We start from the raw sequence: 20,882 nt of genomic DNA, 5'->3' as shown, positions 1-20,882 counted from the left end.
AACCTAGATTTTGTTCTCAATGTAAATCACAAGTCTCTTCTTGCAAATTTGCATCTAAAGGAAATATTCATGATTACCATCAGTTGTAAAAAACACAGGTCTTAAGATAAACATGTATTAACCACAAATACCAAATTAAGTATCCCTACAGTAATGTTTTTTAAACTTTTTCCATTCACAATCTCTTTTCACCCAAGATGGCCCTGATATATAGGTATATAAAATAGGTATACAAATCAAACATTTATTTATTATAATGTTATAATTTTGCAACCCCCACATTTAGACCCCATATGGAGTCACAAATCACAAGAAACCAAGCCCTGGGACCAGCTATATGGCGCAGTGGACATAAACTGGCTCTGAAGTCAGGAATCCTTGAGTTCAAATTTGGCCTCAGACACTTAACACTTACTAGCTGTATCATCCTGGGCAAGTCCCTAGTTACAAGAGAAGGAGAGATGAGGAAAGGGGAAGGAAGGAGAGGGAAAGGAGAAGAATAAGGAAGGGGAGGGGAAGGAAGAGGAAAGAGGAAAGGATAAACTGAGCCCTCCAAGAAATCAAAACAAGATCATTTCTTGTTTTTAAGAAGCTTACAATCTAATTGGGAAGCCACATAAGTAACACAAGACAACACATATTTAAGGGATTTGGGCTTTATTTTGATAGAATGTCAGATTCAATGTTGGGCTCATTTCAGTTCAAATCATAGAAAAAAAAGAAAACAAACAGCATGCAAAAAAGATTCATATTTTCATAGCAAACTATTATTTGAGATAGGTCTATGACAAATTATCCTAAGGAAATTGTTACAAATTAGAAATCATGGCAAAGGAAAAGGATGTTGTGATTTGTAAGGAATATGAAAGGAAAGATGACAGGAAAAGATGATAATGAATATTGGAGGGAATGTGGGAAAACTGGAACACTGATACATTGCTGGTGGAACTGTGAACAGATCCAACCATTCTGGAGAGCAATTTGTAACTATGCTCAAAAAGTTATCAAACTTTGCATACCCTTTGATCCAGCAGTGTTATTACTGGGTCTATATCCCAAAGAGATCTTAAAGAAGGGAAAGGGACCCGTATGTGCCAAAATGTTTGTGGCAGCCCTTTTTGTAGTGGCTAGAAACTGGAAAATGAATCAATGCCCATCAACTGGAGAATGGTTGGGTAAATTGTGGTACATGAGTGTTATGGAATATTACTGTTCTGTAAGAAATGACCAGCAGGATGATTTCAGAGATTTCATGTATTGGTCTACCTGCCATCTGGGGGGAAGGAGGGGAAAAGTTGGAACAAAAGGTTTTGCAAAGATCAATACTGAAAAAATACCCATGCATAGGTTTTGTAAATAAAAAGCTATTAAAATACATATATATATATATATATACACACACACACACACACACACACACACACACACACACACACACACACACACATATGAGAAGATATGGTGAAAAGGGATATATCTGTCCTTAAAAAATGTCATAGGAATGTCACATGAAAGAGGGAATAATAGTTTTATTGTATGTAGCTAATACCAAATTTGTGTGGAATCCTAAATTTAGAGAACCAATGGACAATACTATGTAAAAGAAAGAATTATAGACTTAAAAAATAAGGACTGGATCTCATTGGTACATCTAAGGCTATAATCAGAGTGAATTAAATCACTTAACATATTCGTTTATTTATTTTAAGACTGGGTCTCCCCATCTTGCTTAGGCTAGAAATGGATCAGTCATTGGAATCATCTGATCCCACCTCATTTCTGACTTGGGTGGATTCTATCCTTTCTTTATATAGATATCATGATGAGTACCCTGCCTCATTCCCTGCTTCCTGAGGGTTTATTATATTGAGAATGATGTATTATAGACGCTGGATTAATTGTAGTCCTGAAGTGCAAAACTGACAAACTCAACCAATGCACCAGACTCAGCCTCCTCAGCAGTCATGCTTTGTCACACCTGCAGTACCATTGATAAGAAAACTGAATGAGATATATTAAAGTAACATAAGTTGTTAACTTTAAAGTACTGAGATAAATATGAATTTTAACTATCATAACTATTATTGAATTTGAACCAGCCAGTAAAAATTATAGGAAAGTACTAAATTTCAAGTTAAAATAAAGAGAGAACTTTCTATTAAATACAAATGTTGAAAATTCACGTAGATTAACTAGTTTAACTAGTGAGTCTCAAGCTACTGAAATCTTTCAAGCAGAGTTCTTATCTCTAGTCAGATATATGGAGGGAAGAATTCCTTTGTTTATATGGGAGGCTAGATTAGATGACCTCTAAAGTCCCATCCAACACTAAGATTCTATAATTTTAAAATATACAAAAAAATCTTAATATTATGATAATCTAAAACTTTTTTAAAAGAAAAATGCCTTTAGTGTGCTAAGTATGTCTTTTAAAAAATACAGGTTATTCACACCCCAAAAAGCAAACTAAAACATCCCCTAAGTTTCACTTAAATGTCTTTTTGCTTTTTTTCCACCACATCCTACTGATTAAAAACATTATACTTGGGCAGGTGGAATCAAAGGACCTGGGAATGGATCCTTGTTCTACCCTTTCAATTTGTATAAGCACTTCACTTTCCTGGACCTGATTGTTATAAGTAAAATGAACAGGTCAGTTTGAAGGATTATAAAGTTCCCTCCCAATTCAAATTCTATGATCAAATAATCCTCGATATTCTTTTCTTGCTACAATGACTGAATCTAAATCGTCACTGCCAAGGCTACAAAAATCTAAAACCTGATCTTCCTGATTTTCTAATTCTTATACCTCTGCAATCCATCTTACAGCTATTTTCAAAAACTCCCTTCCTTAAACATTACATTTATAAGGGATGAACATTAATAAAAACCTCAAATGAGTCCAATGAATTTATTGAAATTACAGGGTATGGGCCTTTATTGGAAAGGTAACTCATGGAACTAGACAAGTGTCATATCTAAACTTATTTTTGGAGATTTTCCTGGAGTGTTACTCCTAGACAGGATAAGCAAAGAAAGAAACTGATCTTTTTTCCTGTGTTCAGGCCTCTGTGACAGGACTCATTCCAAATAAGCCTAGTCTTGAGGGTAAGGGGAGAAGGAAAGTAAGTTAGGCTAAAAGTGATAGTTTTTTGTATCACATAAAAGTATAATGGTTTTGTAGCACTTATGGTATAAAACCAATTAGTCCTACAAATTTCCTAAATCATATCAGATTTGTTATTACCCACAGTTCCTCTGTTCCTCTATCAAGCTCAATAAACTCCTGAAATCTCAAATAAATAACAGCAGCAAAAACAACAAAGTCAAAGTGTTGTTTTGTACCTCTATATACTGTGAAAATGATCAGCTTCCCTATCATTCAACTTTAGCACTGACCTAATATTTGGGGCTCCCAACACTACTAGCCACATCTCCCCTCACCAGGCTAGAGATCCAAAATCCCTAGGAGTTCCTCAAATCTAATCTTAAAAGGTGGTTAGTCAAGCCACAGACATCCCTGATCAGACCCCCTCCTTTTAATTTGTTTTTTAAAAGAAATATAAGTGAGAGTTCTGCTTATGCAGGTGTATTCTAAATGAAATCAGAATTTGTGATCCTTACCTCCTCTATCAACTTATTCCTGTTCTCCTAGAACAGCTGGTGAGCATGAATCTAACCATTAAATGGGACTTGCCTAGGGAATGTTTAATCTTACTGAAATCTAAGATGATAAAAAATGAAAATTCTATCAGATGGGAATAAATAATAACTACCCGAGTGTAACATGTTGATTTAAATTTTGAAAAGTACTCTTTCTCACTATGAGGTAGCTATTTTAGGTATTCCTATTTTATAGCTAATGAAACTATAACTAAGAAGGGCCAAGGAACTTGCCCTGTTACATAGCTAGCAAGTGCTAAAGCTCGAATTCTTTCTATTATGACATCCTGGCTACTTTGATAAATAATGCCATCTGGCCACAATAATACCTGTTGTGTTCTACTTGACCCTATCATGAATCATATCTTTCCAGAACCAACTAAACCATAGGATTACTGTTCATTTGGAAGACATTCTAATCTACTTCATTGATCCAAACCAGCATATCCAGATGGTCTACATAATTTCCAAGCATCTCTGGCAAAACCAGTAAATACAAACTGGAAGTGTAGAGGTCAAGGAAGACAATATAAGAGAACCAAAAGAGTTTCTAGAACACCTAATAAGTCAGAAAATGAAAGATGGAAAACAGAAGGCATTTGAAAGCATAAAGTCCTTAACCAAAAAAAAGCATAGCTAACAAATAAATAAATCCAATCCAACATTTATTAAACATTGATTATGAGGGTGGAAAGAATTGAGAATGGAGGAAGTTCAGAAACAAGTAGCAGCTATATAACTCAGACACTTTTAGTTGAACAATTTCGTCATTTTGCCCAAGCTATGGAAGAGTAAAGGTACCCTACATAATTCTGAAGAAGAAGAAGAAGAAGCCTAAACAACAAATTCTCTGAAGATTAGAAAGGACTAAGTAGAAGTCAATGATTCAATGAAATCAGAAGTATTGAAATAAAGTCAAAAAAACTGAAAAAAAAAAAAAAAAAGGAAAAAAGAAAAAACTATAATGCACCTCATAGCAAAAACTGACTTATGAAAAAATTCAAGAGGGGGAAAAAATTTAAGAATCCTTGGACTCTCTAACATTCTAATGGGGGGGGGGGAGAGAAACATTCAAGAAATCTTTGAAAAAAAAATTTTTTTTTATGCTTAAATCATTTACAACCAGAGGGTGAAATGGAAATAGAAGGAATCCATCAGTCACCATCTGAAAGAAACTTTTTAAAAATGAAAACTTCAGGAACATTTATAACCCAAATCTAGATCTTTCTAGTTCAATTAAAAAAACATCAAAAGCAGCCAAAACAAAAGAATGGAACAAGGAACCCCAGTCAGAATTACACATGCCCAAGAAGTAAGTATTGTGATAAAGAAGGAAAAAAACAAGAAAAGGATCTTCAGAAAATAAGATGATTTCCAACCATCTCTGATAAAAAGACCAGAGATGCACAGAAAATCTGATGTGAAAAGAAACACAAAAATGTAATCATGAATGAATAATGATAATTTCTTACAATGAAATATGAGGAGATGATACATGGGGTCCCTCAAAACCCAGTCATCATCAAGGGTCACAGACATTATAGTCTAATTAGATAAGGTCTAGGAATGGTTCTTTTTATATAATGATGATCTTTACAAAACAATGGAAAGAGAAGAAAAAAAGAAGAAATGAGGAAGAGAGTAGGAGGACAAGGAATCTTAGGGGTCATTTCACATAATCAAAGTGTCTAAGCAGTCATCTGTACAAAAAAAGATCAAAATGGGTCCAAGATTTAGGCATAAAGAATGAAATCATAAATAAATTGAAGGAACATGGGATAATTTACCTCTTGGACTTGTGGAGGAGGAAGGAGTTTGTGTCCAAGGGAGAACTAGAGACCATTATTGATCACAAAATAGAACATTTTGATTACACCAAATTAAAAAGTTTCTGCACAAACAAAACTAATGCAAACAAGATTAGAGAAGAGGGTACAGGGAGCAACTATATTCCAACCTCACTCACATAAGCAGTAGCCAAAAGAAAGAATACACATAAGCAAAAAAAAAAAAAAAAAAAGAAACACAAGCAATACAGAGTTGCCCCACCAAAAAATGTATCTTTAATGGGCAGTCATCTTGGTCCACTTTTTGAGTGGAAATGAGAGAAACTATTATTAATAATCAATTATTAGTCTGGGAGGAGAAATTCAGGATTTTTTCTCTTTCTATTTCTTCATTCAAGACATATTGAAGAACTGAGGAAAAGACAGTGATTAAAGGATAAAGAGAATCTAATCTAGATGAATTTCAACTCTTGGTTTTTTTATATGTAGTCTCTTTGTCTAGACTGCCAGAGATGGGTGAGGTCTAAATGTTCAAGAGTCAAGTTTCCTAATCTCTCATTATAATATTATTATATATTTGTTAATATTATTATTATAATTGTTAATATTATTGTTAACCAATGAGAATTTTTAACCAATCAGGTATTTAAACATGAAAAGGATTAGGGGAGAAAGTAGGTGGGGAAGTGTTTGTTTTTTATTTGACCTTCAATGATCTCAATTTATTATTTACTAACCATAACTAATACACTCATTTTTAATGATCCAGAAATTATGTCTCTCAGACTTGCCATTTGTCACAAAAGAGTGGGCAGTCTCATATTTAAGAAGTAATATATTTTTGTTGATTCTGGGCTTCTCCCTGAAGAACCTCTTTTTTAACATCAATTTTCTTCTGTAAAGCTATATGGCTATGAGTCATAAAGTTCCACAGACTCCAGAAAATTCCACTTACCAAAATACAATAGAGAGACACATAGTGGTAATGAGTGAGTGATTAGTATTTTGCACATAACTAAGTATGAGGCAGCTGGGGTTGTTGAGTGGATAGAAGGCTGGGCCTGGCAGCAAGAAGACCTGAATTCAAATGCAGCCTCAACCACTTACTAGCTGTGTGACACTAAGCTAGTCACTTTGTCATAAAGAACATGGGATGATAGATAGATATAGACAGACAGACAGAACTCAGAACCAGGAAGGCAAGTTCTGCCTTTGACATATATAAGCTTTCTTACCCTGGCCAAGTCACTTACACTCTAAGTATGTTAGATAACTTAGATAAGATTACAAATTACAAAAAAGGAGCTGACATGCAATGGTAAGACGAGAGTTCTTTATCTGAGAGTTCTTTATACCAATGAAATCATAGGTCTAGTTCCTATCTTGTAAACAGCTTTAGATAATATCATTTGCAACATATATATATATATATGTATGTATATTTTACAAATTAGGTAACCTAAATTGAAGAGATTAAATTGATTTGTCTACTATCACACTGTAGAAGTCAGAACTGATTCCTATTCTATTGATCTTTTCACTGTATCATTCTGAATAAGTACCAATCAAGAATGACAATCCACAAAAAATAGTTAAGAAAGGAGGAAAGCTCAAGAGTGGTAAGAAAATAGTAAAAATGAATTTTGGTCTTCTTAATTAATTTAAAAGCAAAGACCCAAAAGAATCATATATATCTGCACATCAAAAGCATTTATAGCTGTAATCACAGCACCAAGACAATCTTAAAAAAAAAAAAAAAAAAATAGCAAATAGGAACAATACAAAAGAACTACAAACGGGCAGATGTACCAATTTTATTTAAAAGGGAAATTCTGAAAACAACAAAATGATGAGCTTGAAATACAGTGATTCCCCAGCTAGGATCTAAAAGGAATTATTTAATAATATTTGGTAACATCATAAGGGAAAAAAAAATACTAATAATTATGAGCCAGCAGGCTCTTTTAAGAGCACATTATATGAGTTCAGTTCATATAACCAAAAAGACAGAGAGCCAGAAATTTTCTCTAGTCATTACTCTCAGAAAATAATAGTAATTCCCCCCCCAAGAAGTAATGACATGCCAGCAGCAGAATAATTACAGCTATCTCCATAGGTCAAGACACTAAGAAGCTATGAATTACAACAGAAAATATTAATCCCCAAGTGTTCACTGAGCAACAAGGCACACAATTTGATACAGCAATTTGTGTTCTGGGATCCATTTAATTTCCCCCTGCAGCTGCTAGCTCTACCAACACACCCTGCCCTCAACTTACCATTCTGTTGCAACAAACTGAAAACCTCAATTGTCTTTAATCTCTTGCAAAGGTAAGGGTAGATTTTCTAAATCTGCCAGCAGCATTCTATCAGAGAACTAAGTAACAGAGAAAACTGGGGAAAAGATACTAGGATGCATGAAGGGCTATATCAGGACTTAAGAAAATGGCACTGAGATCCGGTTATTTTCAGTCCCTCGAGGAGTCACTTGGGATAGGTGCTAATAAGATCAATGAAAAATGAATTCCCTAATATAGGATATAGTTGATATAATACAGTCCACAAAGGATCTGTCATTAGAAAAGGAGTGAAAGAGAGAGGGGAAAAGGATCAAAATTACATAGAAGAGCAGGAAAAAAAAAAAAAAAAAAAAACTAGCTAAAAACCTAAAGCACAAGCAAATAGTTAAAAAGGGAAACTATTAAGCTAGATTATAAAACAGGTACCAAAATATCTAAATGACTGCAAATGTCTCTAAATAAATATTGCAAGCCAAACGATAATGAAACAAAAGCACTTTATAAAAAACAAAATTCTGTATATCCCCAAGACAACAATGAAACCATTGTAGGATGTTCCTGAATGGTTGAAGAGAGAAATTAAAACCTTTAAAGAAGATAAAAAGGACTATGGTAAAATGCATGGTCTATAGCAAAAAAAAAAAATATTAACAGAATAGAAAAACTTGAATCCTGAGTGATGAATCTTACCAAAAGGAAAAAGAAAATGACTAGAAATACAAACACACTTAAGTAATGGATAATCTGAAGAAGAGAAGCAAAAAGCAATATTGTAAAAAAAAAAAAAAAAAAAAAAAAAAAAAAAAAAAAAAAAGATTTTATATAAACAACACATTGATCTTGGGCACAAAGATAGCATATGGATTATAGGGCTCCAAGGAAAATATGACGGGTCACAACATGAACATCATAATACAAAAACAACAACAAGGCAGAAGCCTAGAAATCACCTTCAAGGAAGAAAAAAAAAAAAAAAAAGAAAGGAAAAAAGCCTCATTCTACAAACTCCAAGACAGAAAATATTTAAATTCTAAAGACAATTCGAGCAACAAACCTTCAAATGTAAAAGAAAAGAAATCTGAGTATCAATAGAAACCAAAGAAGGGAATGGAACTGATGTACTTCAAAAAAAAAAAAAAAAAAAAAAAAAAAATGTTCATGTTGTAAAGCAAAAAGGCAGACATCTTTACACCTGAACCTAATTATCAATTTAAAAGATGAACTTTCAATAAAATGTCATGTGAAGCATTAAAAAAAAAAGCAAACATGAGCAGATTATTTGATAAGCAAACATCCCAAGAAAAAAAAGAAAGTATTTAACACAAATATCTACCAAAAAAAAAAAAAAAAAAAAAAAAAAGGTTAAGATGAAATTAAAAGAAAGAAAAGTGAAGAGGGAACAAACACATATGTGAATCAGTGTATTTTGTTTTGTGTAAACTGATTTTGGTTGGAGAGATGGATAAAAGCATCAAGAAATGGTAGAAAAATGAAGACAATGTGTGATGCAGACTAACAAGTAAATGATAAACAACAAAGGGCAATTAATTCTTGGGAGCTCTCCTCAACAAGACAGTGAAGAGACTGAAATACAGAAGAAATAAAGGTAGACATCCCAATTCACTGGTGGAAGGGATTCTCAAAAACCACTCAGTATTGGTTAAAAAAAAAAAAATAAAGCATATAAACAAAACAAAAGGAGAATCAAAAATAATGGAATTCAATAACCCAATATTCAATAAACCAGAAAACATGAATTACTTAGAAAAGCTCTCCTTATATAATTAAAAACTGCTGGTAAAATGGGAAAGCCAACCGAAATAAATTAGGTTAGGACCAATACCTTACTCTATAGTCTAAAATAAATTCTAAATGAATACATGACCTGAATATTCAGACAAGGAACTTGTATTAAGTACCTCCTATATGCCAAATGCTGTGCTAACCATTGAAAATGCAAAAAAAGGGCAAAAAAACAGTCCATCCTCTCAAGTTCACAATCTAATGATAACGACAAGAAAACAACAGGATACACTAAAAATGATCAACAGAAATCATGTACCTTTCACAAGGGTTAAGAGATGTATTCCTAACCAAAATAAATATATAGAGGCTGTTAAAAAGGAAAAAATAGCTAATTCTTATTACATAAAATTTAAAAGCTGCTACACAAACAAAAAGAAAATCTCTAGGATAGGAAGGGAAGCAGTCAGTGGAATAGGAAAAAATTTGTATCAAATGTTTCTGATAAGGGTTTGACAATCAAGATACAGACAACTATGTTAAAAAAAAAAAAAAGTCATCAAAACTATCCTTAATAGAAGAATTACAATCAACAACCATATGAACAGATGTTCCAAATCACTATTAGATAAACTGCAAAATCAAAACAATCCTAAGCTTTCACTTCACATCTAATAAATTGGCAAAAATGAAAAAAAAAAAATAAAAAAAATGGAAACAGCTGATAATGGAAGGTTTAAGAAAAGATAGGTTCAAGAGGTTACTGTTAGTAGATCTGGGAATCATTTCCATAATTTTAAAAGTCAATTTGGAATTATGCAAAAAAGTGACTAAACTCTTTGACCCAAAAGATGCCACTGCTGGGCATAGATTTCAAGATCACTGATTAAAAAAAAAAAAAAAAAAAAAAAAAGTCCCCTAAAATAACAAAATATATAGCAACACTTTTTATGGAAGCAAAGAACTAGAAATAAAGTAGAAACCCATCAATTGAGGAATAGTTAAACAATTATAGTATGTGAATATAGTGTATATATAAAGAAATCAGAGAAATATCTGATCTTGCAGAGTTAAGTAAAACCTTTTTTAAAAGATAGTGTACACTTATACATCATAATAATTTTTGTAAAATTATTAAAAACCAGCATGGGGGGCAGCTAGGTGGAGCAGTGGATAGAGCAACAGCCTTGAATTCAGGAGGACCCGAGTTCAAATCTGGTCTCAGACACTTAACACTTACTAGCTGTGTGACCCTGGGCAAGTCACTTAACCCCAGCCTCAGAAGAAAAAAAAAAATTAGCATAGATCCAAAGAAGAGATATCAGAAGATATCTCCTCCCAGTTTTCTGAAAGGACAAAAGATCTACATCTGTGGAACACTACATATATTTTCAGATTGTTTTTTCCAATGTACTGACCTATTTTTGCTTATTTTTTTAAAAAAAATTCTTTATTATGTGGCATGGTTCTATGGGAAAAAAGGAAAGGACACAGAGAACTGTAGGAAATATAAAGGCAAAAGATAGCAATAAAAATTTAATTTGAAAAAATGAACAAGTTATTCCAAAATTTAAACAATGTTTTTCATAGAACTTGTGAATAGGTACATAGAAAATGCTGTACATATACCATATTCAAATTTTAGCAAGGCATTTTATAGTCTTTCAAAACATTCTAGATGATAAACAGAAAAATATGGTTATATGAAAATATAATTAAATGAACTAATAGCCATGAAATAACCGTATTTGGTTATATCCAGACTGATATAAAGAAAAAAGCTCTGGGTTCCAATCAGCTCTGCCATGAAGTAGCTATATAACAAAAAAACAATTCTTTTAACGCTCAGCTTCTTCATCTGCAAAATGAAATTATCAAGACAATATTAAAATCCTTTCCAGTTTTAAAATTTAAATATATATGTTACTGGGGAAAATAAAAATATTAAATATAAATATTTTAAAATAAACAGCAGGGTGACTTCAGAAAAACCTAGAAGACTTATGTGAACTGATACAAAATGAGTAAGCAGAACCAGAAAAACACTGTACACAGTAAAACCATACAGCAAAACTTATTATCAACTGATCAAAAAAATGATTTAATACAATTGCAAAAAACTCACAATGAAAAATGCTATCCATCTCCAGAGAGACAATTAATAAATTCTAAACATAAAATGAAGCACTGTTTTTTTTAAAAACTAACTTTATTGTTTTGTCTGTATTTTCTATTACAACATGGTTAAAATGAAAATATATTATGCATCACTTCACATGCATAATCAATATCAAATTGCTTGCCTTCTCAAAGGAGGAGGAGGAAGGTGAAGGGAGAGAACTTAGAACTCCAAATTTAAAAAAAAATTGCATGTAATTGGAAAATATCTAATACAAAGAAAATGAATGTTTTTGCTCTTGTTCTTTAAAGAATAAAATTTTTAAGAACTGTTTAATCAGAAAAGGCTGCAAGTGAAAAGAAAGCTTCCAGGGTGATAAGAAGGTGGGAGTGGTGGAGAAAGCCTGGAGAATCAGAAGTGGAATCAAGAAGGGAGGGAAGAAAGTACTCAAACAAAAACAAGATAATCATCTGAGATGCTATGGAAAGGTATTTCTGTATTTTAGCAGCAGATTTGATTCTATAATCCAGATTTCCAAATTTAAAAACAAAAAGTTAAATCCTCAAAATCTTATGATTATTATTTTAACCATATCAAGTCTAAAAACTATTGTGCCTGATTTTAAGGACATCCATATTTAGAATCACCATACCTATCCCAGAAGTTGAAGGAGCTATCATTCTTCATGTTTTGGAAATTAGGACATCTGCCTTCTCCAATCTAGAAATACCTCTTCCACTCAAGTATATTTTACAAATCCTTGACAACAGCTGAGCAATCACACCTCCTAGTTCTTTCAATCTCTTGGCATGTAGTTTGTATTGATCTACTAATTATTTACTTTTTCTTATCATGGATCTAAATAATCTATTAGCCACTTTCGTCCTTTATTACTCGTTACATGAGATTTATTCTGATACCCTGATATCTGAGCACTCATATCTCTCTTGAAATTAATATTGATACATGTGTGTATGCTGTATTCATACATACACACAAGAAAGTCAGCTGCTTGAGGGCAGGAACCATTTGTTTTTTACTCTCTATAATCCTAGGAGTTTGCAAACAGCAGGTACTGCATAAGTGTTTGCTGAATTGAATTGTCAAGTGAATACCACCCCCAGCCCCAAATCTATTTTTCATTTTCAATCACTATTCCAACAGATCTGTAATTTCATCAATCTAGGTTTCTTTTCCCTAAGAAAAAAATATTGCAGCCCTTCCATGACTGCTTAATCTGTTACGCCTGCATCCATAGTCTTTCAATAAATCCCAGAAGGGACCCAATACACAAGTTCAAGTTCTATTGATAATTCATAAATAGCAATAAAGCATAAAAACTACCAGCCTTATTTTCACTACATGACTGTTTATTTCTTTACCTCATCATCCATTTCTCTGAAGAATCCTTCACACTATATCTCAGGATAATCCATTATTTGTTATGTTTCATTCATTTATATCCACCATGCTCTCCTCCATTGCTTTTTCAAGAATTTTCAACTTCATTTCTTTGGAGGCTATATAATCCCATGACTTGCAACCAGACAACAGCAGTACACTTTTTATATATGCCACAGACTGTGTGAATGTGCATGTGCATTTGTGTGAAAGAGAGAGAAAGAAAAAACAGGCAGAATAAAACTATGAAACCATAAATGGAAAATGACCACAAGATCCATATCATTATACATAAAATGTATGCATATATATTTTTCAGATATATATATATGTAATAATAGTGTTCTGTATATACTCACGTTAATAAGACAATGGTTGAAAGATTGATTTTCCATCTAAAATCTCAAGCACAATTGACGATATATATGAGATACAAAAACTAGCATTGTGTTAACACTTACTAATGTTTAATAAAAGTAATACTAAAAAATTAACTATTTACCAAACATTTTCTAATAAGCAAACAACAATGTGATTTTTCTTTTGGTGCCATTAAACTCACCTTCATACTTCACTTATGTGATACTCTTTCAGTTTGATAAGGTGTCACACACCAATAGTCTCTACTGCTGCAGAACTGATGGATCACTTGGATTCAGGAAGTCTCAGAAGCAGTAGGACTAAAGCTAGGAATGTCCACTCTACGTGACGATTATATGTGAATTATATTATGTGAATTTCATCAAGAAAAATAAGTTGGTTCACTCATTTTTTTTTAAGAGTAAAGTGACTTGTTCAAATACTGGCTTAACAAAAGAGAACACAATTTAATAATCTTTGAAACAAAATCACCTATAAAAAGAAGTTTCTATGTCAGCATATTATCATTTTGCATTTGAATTCTGATTCCAAACTCAAAATAGAATAGAATAAAATTAAAATCACTTAGACTTTAGGCAATTCAGGGCACAAACAATTTTAAAAAGTGAAAGGTAACAGGGGAGAGAGGGAACACAATTAAATAAAGGCATGTTGCTTAAATCTCTGTTCCTATATGCCTTGCCAAAGAGTTTCTCCTATATCTGATCCTCAGATGGACTCAAGTCATTTATACTACAATACTATATCCACTTTTGGTTCTAGTCATGCAGTAAAATATTTATAGAGTGCAGTGTATTACTAAAATAAATTACATCTGTATCTTGACAACACTGAACAACCTAAATTACTTCTTTTGTTCAACTGTTTAAAGGAATTTTTTAAAAAGCTTGACAGAATAAAAAGATGTATGAAGAAATATTGCCATTTCACACTTATAATGTATGTCTTAAATGTAAACTGAATGCCCTGAAAATTACATATAGTCGCTAAAGTTATTTTTACCAGAGGCTAAAACTCAAATTTAATTCAATGTGGATATGTCATGATAGGTTCTTATTATGTATGGTCATGACTCTTTTCAAAGTATTTTGTGCAGTGAAGTATACAATAAGAAGCATATTGTGAGCACAGACATAAGACATAATACTACACTAGGAAATGTTCTCAATACTATTCCTCAAAATGAAACAAAAAGCTCCAAATTCAGGATATCCATCCAGCAATAATACTAGATTCTTTTTCCAGCCTTTCTAGACCACTAAACATTCCTGGCAATGCTAGGAATGTCTTCCCTAAGTCAGATACCAATATAAGGAACCTTAAGGAAGAGAGACTACCAGGAAGGGTAAACTGATCCAGATTTGGTTTGGGTTTTTGTTTTGTTTCTTTTAAAAAAAATGATAAAGAAGTGAGGGGGAAAAGGAAGAGGAATGAGAGAAAGGGATGAGAGAGAAGAAGAGGGAAGACATAGGAAAAAAAAGAGAGGAGGGGGAGAGAAAAAAAGGAGAAGGGAGAGAGAAAGCAAAATAAGAAGGAGAGAAGTAGATAAGAAGAGAGGGCAGGAACAGAAGATTCTTTTTAAAAAATTAAGCCAACAACTGTGAACGCTTTATAAGAGCAATAATTTACAAAGGATTTGATATGGGCAATAATTATTAGGGTTCTCTCTGCCTTTAAATTTATTTATCTTATGTACATGTGTTATTTTCCCAGGACAGAGACTGTTTTGTTTCTTTTCTTGTATCTACTGCCTAACAGGAACTTTCATATAATATGTGCTTATTAACAAATGTTTATTTAATTTAACATAAAGAATTTTTGGAATTCCTATCCAGAATGTCTAAGTGTGCTTATCAACCATAAAAGACACTCCCCATGTCCTACTATCCAATCTCAAAAAATATATTTCAATAGAACCTAATATTTCTACCATGTAAAAGTAACAAAAATTCAACTACACAAGATTGCTTGGGCAAAGATGATGCAAACACAAATTTCCAATGTGTTCCAACTTGGAAACAACATTATTTTTATGAATCTAATTCCCAACAACTTATTTGACACTTTATTTTTAATCACTAAAAAAAAAAAAAAAAAAAAAAAGCTATAATTACTAGTGAAAAGAAATAAATTACAAGCTAATATTTATAATTCTAAAATAGTACAATACTTCCAAACCCCATCATTTTGAAATAAAAAGATAGCTAACATGGAATTTGAAAGTAAGAATTCTGAAACAAATGACATATATCTTATCTCCAGTCAAAATATCTTGGGAATAGGAATGGATCATCTCTTACTGCACAAATTAGGAATAGGGTTAAGAAATAGTACTATTTGTCACTATGTATGATAACACCATGATTTGAAATTTCCTTCACCCTAAGAAAAGTGAAGCATGTAAAAAAGTATACAAATATAATACAAAGTAAATCTTATTTAAAGCAAATTTAAAAGGGGGAAGTTAGGTAGCGAAGTGGATAGAGCACTAGTCCTGAAGTCAGGAGGACCCAAGTTCAAATGTGGCCTCACTTAACACTTCCTAGCTATGTGACCTTGGGCAAGTCACTTAACCCCAATTGCCTCAGGGGGAAAAAATTAGAGCATTTAAAAAGAAAAGACAAAAAATCCTTAGACAGTTGTCTTAAAAGAATTTCTCCTATATGTTTTCAAAGAAAGAACAGACAATACTATTCAATCTCCAAACCCAGAATTGTCAATAGCATACTCTGTATTAATAAAATAAAATTAAACTAAAAATGGTCAGCCTCAATGTCAGTGGAAATAACATTGATCATGTATGAAACTTGAATAACTTGACAACTATGAAAGGCAATTCATTGGACCTGAAGTCCAGAAAATCTAAGTTAAAATCTAGCCTCAGATTCCTATGGGACCAAAGAAGTTCAGTGACTTAACCAAGGTCACACCAGACATTAATGAGCAGAGTTGGGAATTGAACCCTTGTCCTCTAATTCATTTAAAAAAAAAAAAAAAAAAAAAAAGAAACCCCAAAACACTCTTTTCATCATAACATAATATGTGTGGTATTCCTGCAGATACATTTAAATTGCTATTCCTCTACATGCAAAATAGATGATTTTCCATGCTATGATGAAAAATGATATTTGTAATGACAGGGAAGCATCACTGGTAGAGAGCACCTGTGTACATATAATCTCTCAATTACAAAATAAAGTAAATTTTCCTTCCTTTTTAAAGATATTAACACAAATCATGGAAACAAGTTCTGTTATTTCTTTTCTCACTGATAGCTTCTAAAAGCTAGAGGCAGGAACATTATTCCACAGTAGCAAATCATGCCAAAGTCCTAAGAAAATATCTGAGCAGCATTCACACATTATGTATTTTAAGGTTTGCAAAGCACTTAACAAAAATTATCTCATTTGTTCCCAGAAGACATATAATATTATTCCCATTTTATAGAGGAAGAGACTATGAAAGAAGTTGAATGATTTGCTCAGTCACCCAGCTAGGAAATGTCTGAGGTAGAATTTGAACTTAGGTCATCTTCCTAATTCCACTGGGACTGGGATTCTAACCACTGCACTACTTAAGTGCCTGTGAAAATACTGAGTATTTGGCCTAACATCTCCCTTTCTGATAACTTAAAATCTTCAGATTATTTTTTAATCCCCGAAATGAAACATTTTTCATTATAAAGCTCTTTCTACTAGAAAAGTACTCCAAATATTCTATTCACTAAGACTGACCATTCTCATGTCACTTTAAAGGAGCAGGCCTCTAGAAAATACCATTCACTCCAACTGGAAAATGATGAAGCAAAGTCAAAGTGCAAATAAGGCGCTCAAATCAAGATACTTTTCACTATATCAAGACACCTTTCACTATACCTTCTGTCACCTGACATTTATGTTAGGAAATGAAACAAGAAACACATGATTATCCCCTTACCAAAGATAGTTGTGAATACTAATATTAAGTTAGTAGCATTAGAAATCATTCACATTCTGCCAAAAGATTAGAAAATATCGTAATATTAAAACTAGCACAATCCACATAGTAAGTATTGTTTCAGCATGAAAGTGATGAGAACAAAACTGAAATACATTGGCAAAGCTAAATATATGGCAATATAGAGAATATGAACTTTCAAGAAACCCAGTCTTTGGTGCCTGTATATATAAGCACTTAAAATAAATGACTGTTGATTATCATTTCAAAAAGAAAAGTACATAATTAAATACTTAAGAACGTGTAGTGGAAAGGTTGGTATAAAAAGACAAAAGTGGTTTTTATAAATCATACAAGTGTCACTGCTCCAAACATTAAGCATACACATATTCATACACAAAAGTTACACTCTAAAAGTTAATATTATATTTGCTATTTCAAGTAGGAAGTTTATTTACCAGCAGTTTTACTGTTAGAAAACAAGCCAACTTTGCAATAAGCTTTTTAATTCACAGGAAATCAGTGGAAAATCTCAGCATACATATATTATATGAATTCATCGATTTGCTATGTATTTTCTAAATTTAAAAGTCTACCTTTTGGATGTGATTAAAAACATTGAAACTACTGTTTGTTAGGATTCTTTATAATAAAATTTTTAAAAGTTTCTAACTTGGATGGCACATCAAGGTCATTATAACCAATAGCAATTCCTCTATTATTGAATGCACATGAATGAAAAAGTTAGTAATGTTCAGCTCCTGGAGGGAGACAAAATGAATAAATACACATTCTTGCGTCTTGGAACTCCTACTAAAAACTAGAAAAAATTTTATTATGCATGCATAATAAACCAAAGAACTACTGGTCACACCTTTTATACCAATGACTTTGCTACATTTAAAAAATAAGCAGACAAAATGCTTGGATTTCCTGAAAATAGCAGCATTTATAACCTTCTAAGAATTCCTCACTAAGGTTCTATCATATGACAACACTATTTCTAAACTTAACTCTTTTCTAAAAAAAATATACAGTGACACCTCACTTATCTGGCAAATTCAACAACTTGGAACACAGCCAAGAACTCAGAAAAAAGCAAAAAAGGTCTCTGAGCAGCCAAATTAGATGTCATGAAGCCAAAACACTAATTCAAGAGAATTTCTCAAGTACTTGCTCAGAGTCTACTTATTCCTAATTTAAACACATCTCTAACAACCTTGTTGGTCTGGTTTCCAAATCCCCTGCAGATTGAGAATTCACAATGCAGAATATTATATTACCTGAATACTTGAAAAAATACTTATCTCAGATATGCACCAGAAAATTAACTTCAGAGTTTATATGCACATATCTGACAGTTGACTTTATAGGACAATAACTAAACATAAGTAAGGCCTTATTCATCATGACCTCTTTTCATACTTCCTCAATTCATATTTTTAATTTATGAATAATTAAAATGTTTTTTTCTTTCTATTTCTGACTGTGCTTGCTCATCGTCATGTTTTAAAATTGTAGTCATTTTTCCTAGATATAAGTTTTACTGCCATGATGAAGGAGTGACTTGAGAGTTAGGACTGTTTTCTGTTTCAGTGACTCTTTAAAAAGACTATCTTGAGGTTTTTTTTTCTTTTTTTTCTGATTATGTACACTTATATTGCAACCTCTTTAACATACAACTCTGAGAAGACAAGCATTTTAAGTAGTGTGAAGAGGTGTTGCCATAATAACGAGACTAATTATAATGTAGTTCAGAGCCAAGGTGCAGTAGTCTCATATCACACAGTGAAGAACAACAGATAGTAAGTAGCATATTCACTGCTGTTGAGAAATGTATCTTAATAAACAAATTTCAAGTGATTGCTTTAATGAGGGGCTTTTTGTCTGTGTCGGCAGATCTTTCTGGCACAAAGCCCATATTCAGCAGGAGTTTATTTTCTGAGATTCCCTCCCCCTACTCCTTTCTTTTTGGCTGCAGAACAAACATTTCCAATGCTTTTTTTAAGGGCACATACATTTCCAGGGCTTTGACAGGTAGCAAGGGGAAAATGAATTTCTAGTTCTCCCCATTCTGCTGTCTGCCAACACACACATATCTAGCTTCCCAGAACAAGATCACCTTTAAAAGTGTTATGTAGTGTCAATAACTGTACAATTCTGCATTATTCCCTCCACTTTAGGAAAAATGCTTGCAAAAGTAACAAGATACATCCTCACAAAGCATTTCTTCAGAACAGATAAACATAGAAACAATTAGGTTGAAATTTCAGATCATACTGTCCTAAACCAAGCTAAATTTTACAGCTTATTGATCTTATTTTGCAAAAGCAACATTCAAAGCTGCTAAAGTATGCTATCACTTGTGCTATATAATTACAGGTGAGCCTTTTTTTTTTCTTTGTTAAAAGAAAAGAAAACCTATTCCAGAGGAATATTGATCCCCTTTAGCTACTTTATTTCAATACTAGTCACAACAGTCACAATGCTGAAAAGGTCTTGTCAGGTTTACTTGTTTTGGCCATGTGACAATTACTGAATGCATCTGCATGTAGGCACAAAAGTACATGCACAAAAATCTATTTTATGAAAATTTAGCCTATTATTTGCCCACAATATGGTTATTTTCATCCTCAAAAGCTAATTCCATTCTCTTTGAGCAATTAAAGTTCAAGCCACAAATTACCAACCAAAATTACAAACAAATACCAGCTCAGAATTAATACTTACATCACAGGATGTCTGTAAACTAACCAAGTTAAATACTATTCTTTCTAGAACCCCAAATTTTATCAAAAGAAATTCCACTCTTATATCTACAGTTCCATCTATTAAACCAGAAAGAACTATATTCACCATTCATTTTCAAAAACACTAACAACTTCTATGGGGAAAAAAAGAAACAAGGATAATTTTTTAAAAGATGCTAACTTTAGACAAAACAATCCTTCCTTAATATAAATAGCTCTTCTATAATATTTTATATATAATTTATCAAACTTTTCCCAAGTTAGAAGCCAGGCAAATGTTTGATCAAAAAAATTCCATGTTCACTATATTGGAATCTAAATCATACCTATCACTTTGGGAACCAGCAGTTTAATAAATCAATGAACAAAAGAACTCTATATACATTAATACTGACCTTGTTTCTTTTAGTCCTTCTTTTTGAATGACTTCCAATATCTGTTTTGCAGTCATTGGTGAGTTGGGGTGTTTTTCTAAAGCCTATAAAGAAATAAAATTTGATGGTTATTGTGTGAAGTTATTTAACACAAACAGTACTATATGTAATCATGCAATTTTCATTTAAAAATCATCAAAGAGCAGGGAACTTTATTGAGACATTGACTAAAGAAGAATAAGATTTTTTGGACATTTGTGGCATCATCTGCTTCAATCAAATATAGGGAAATTTTTTTTCCCAAAAAATGTACCAAACATACTGAAAAGGGTTAAACCCAAGGATAACATACTAATAATGACTGACTCAACTAAACAAAGAATAATTACTAAAATTTGGTTGAGGGAGGGAACACTTTTTTTTTTTTT

At 32.3% G+C, this 20,882-nt stretch overlaps 1 protein-coding gene across 5 annotated transcripts in view; it reads right to left on the bottom strand.

Annotated features, from left to right (window-relative positions):
• ASXL3 (ASXL transcriptional regulator 3) overlaps nt 1-20,882 on the bottom strand; it is a 248,985-nt gene that overhangs the window by 196,828 nt on the left and 31,275 nt on the right. For all 5 annotated transcript variants that reach the window (XM_074277569.1, XM_074277560.1, XM_074277579.1 and 2 more), the window contains one exon: nt 20,476-20,558. In XM_074277569.1, coding sequence (XP_074133670.1) covers nt 20,476-20,531 — 56 coding nt within the window. In that variant the 5' untranslated portion in view covers nt 20,532-20,558. Of the gene's footprint in view, nt 1-20,475; nt 20,559-20,882 lie in introns of those variants that run through there.

The sequence above is a fragment of the Sminthopsis crassicaudata genome, chromosome 1 (genome assembly GCF_048593235.1).
Source record: "Sminthopsis crassicaudata isolate SCR6 chromosome 1, ASM4859323v1, whole genome shotgun sequence".
NCBI classification, from domain to species: Eukaryota; Metazoa; Chordata; class Mammalia; order Dasyuromorphia; family Dasyuridae; genus Sminthopsis; species Sminthopsis crassicaudata.
The sequence above is the reverse complement of the archived record's forward strand: the minus strand, read 5'-3'. Positions and strand labels throughout refer to the sequence as shown.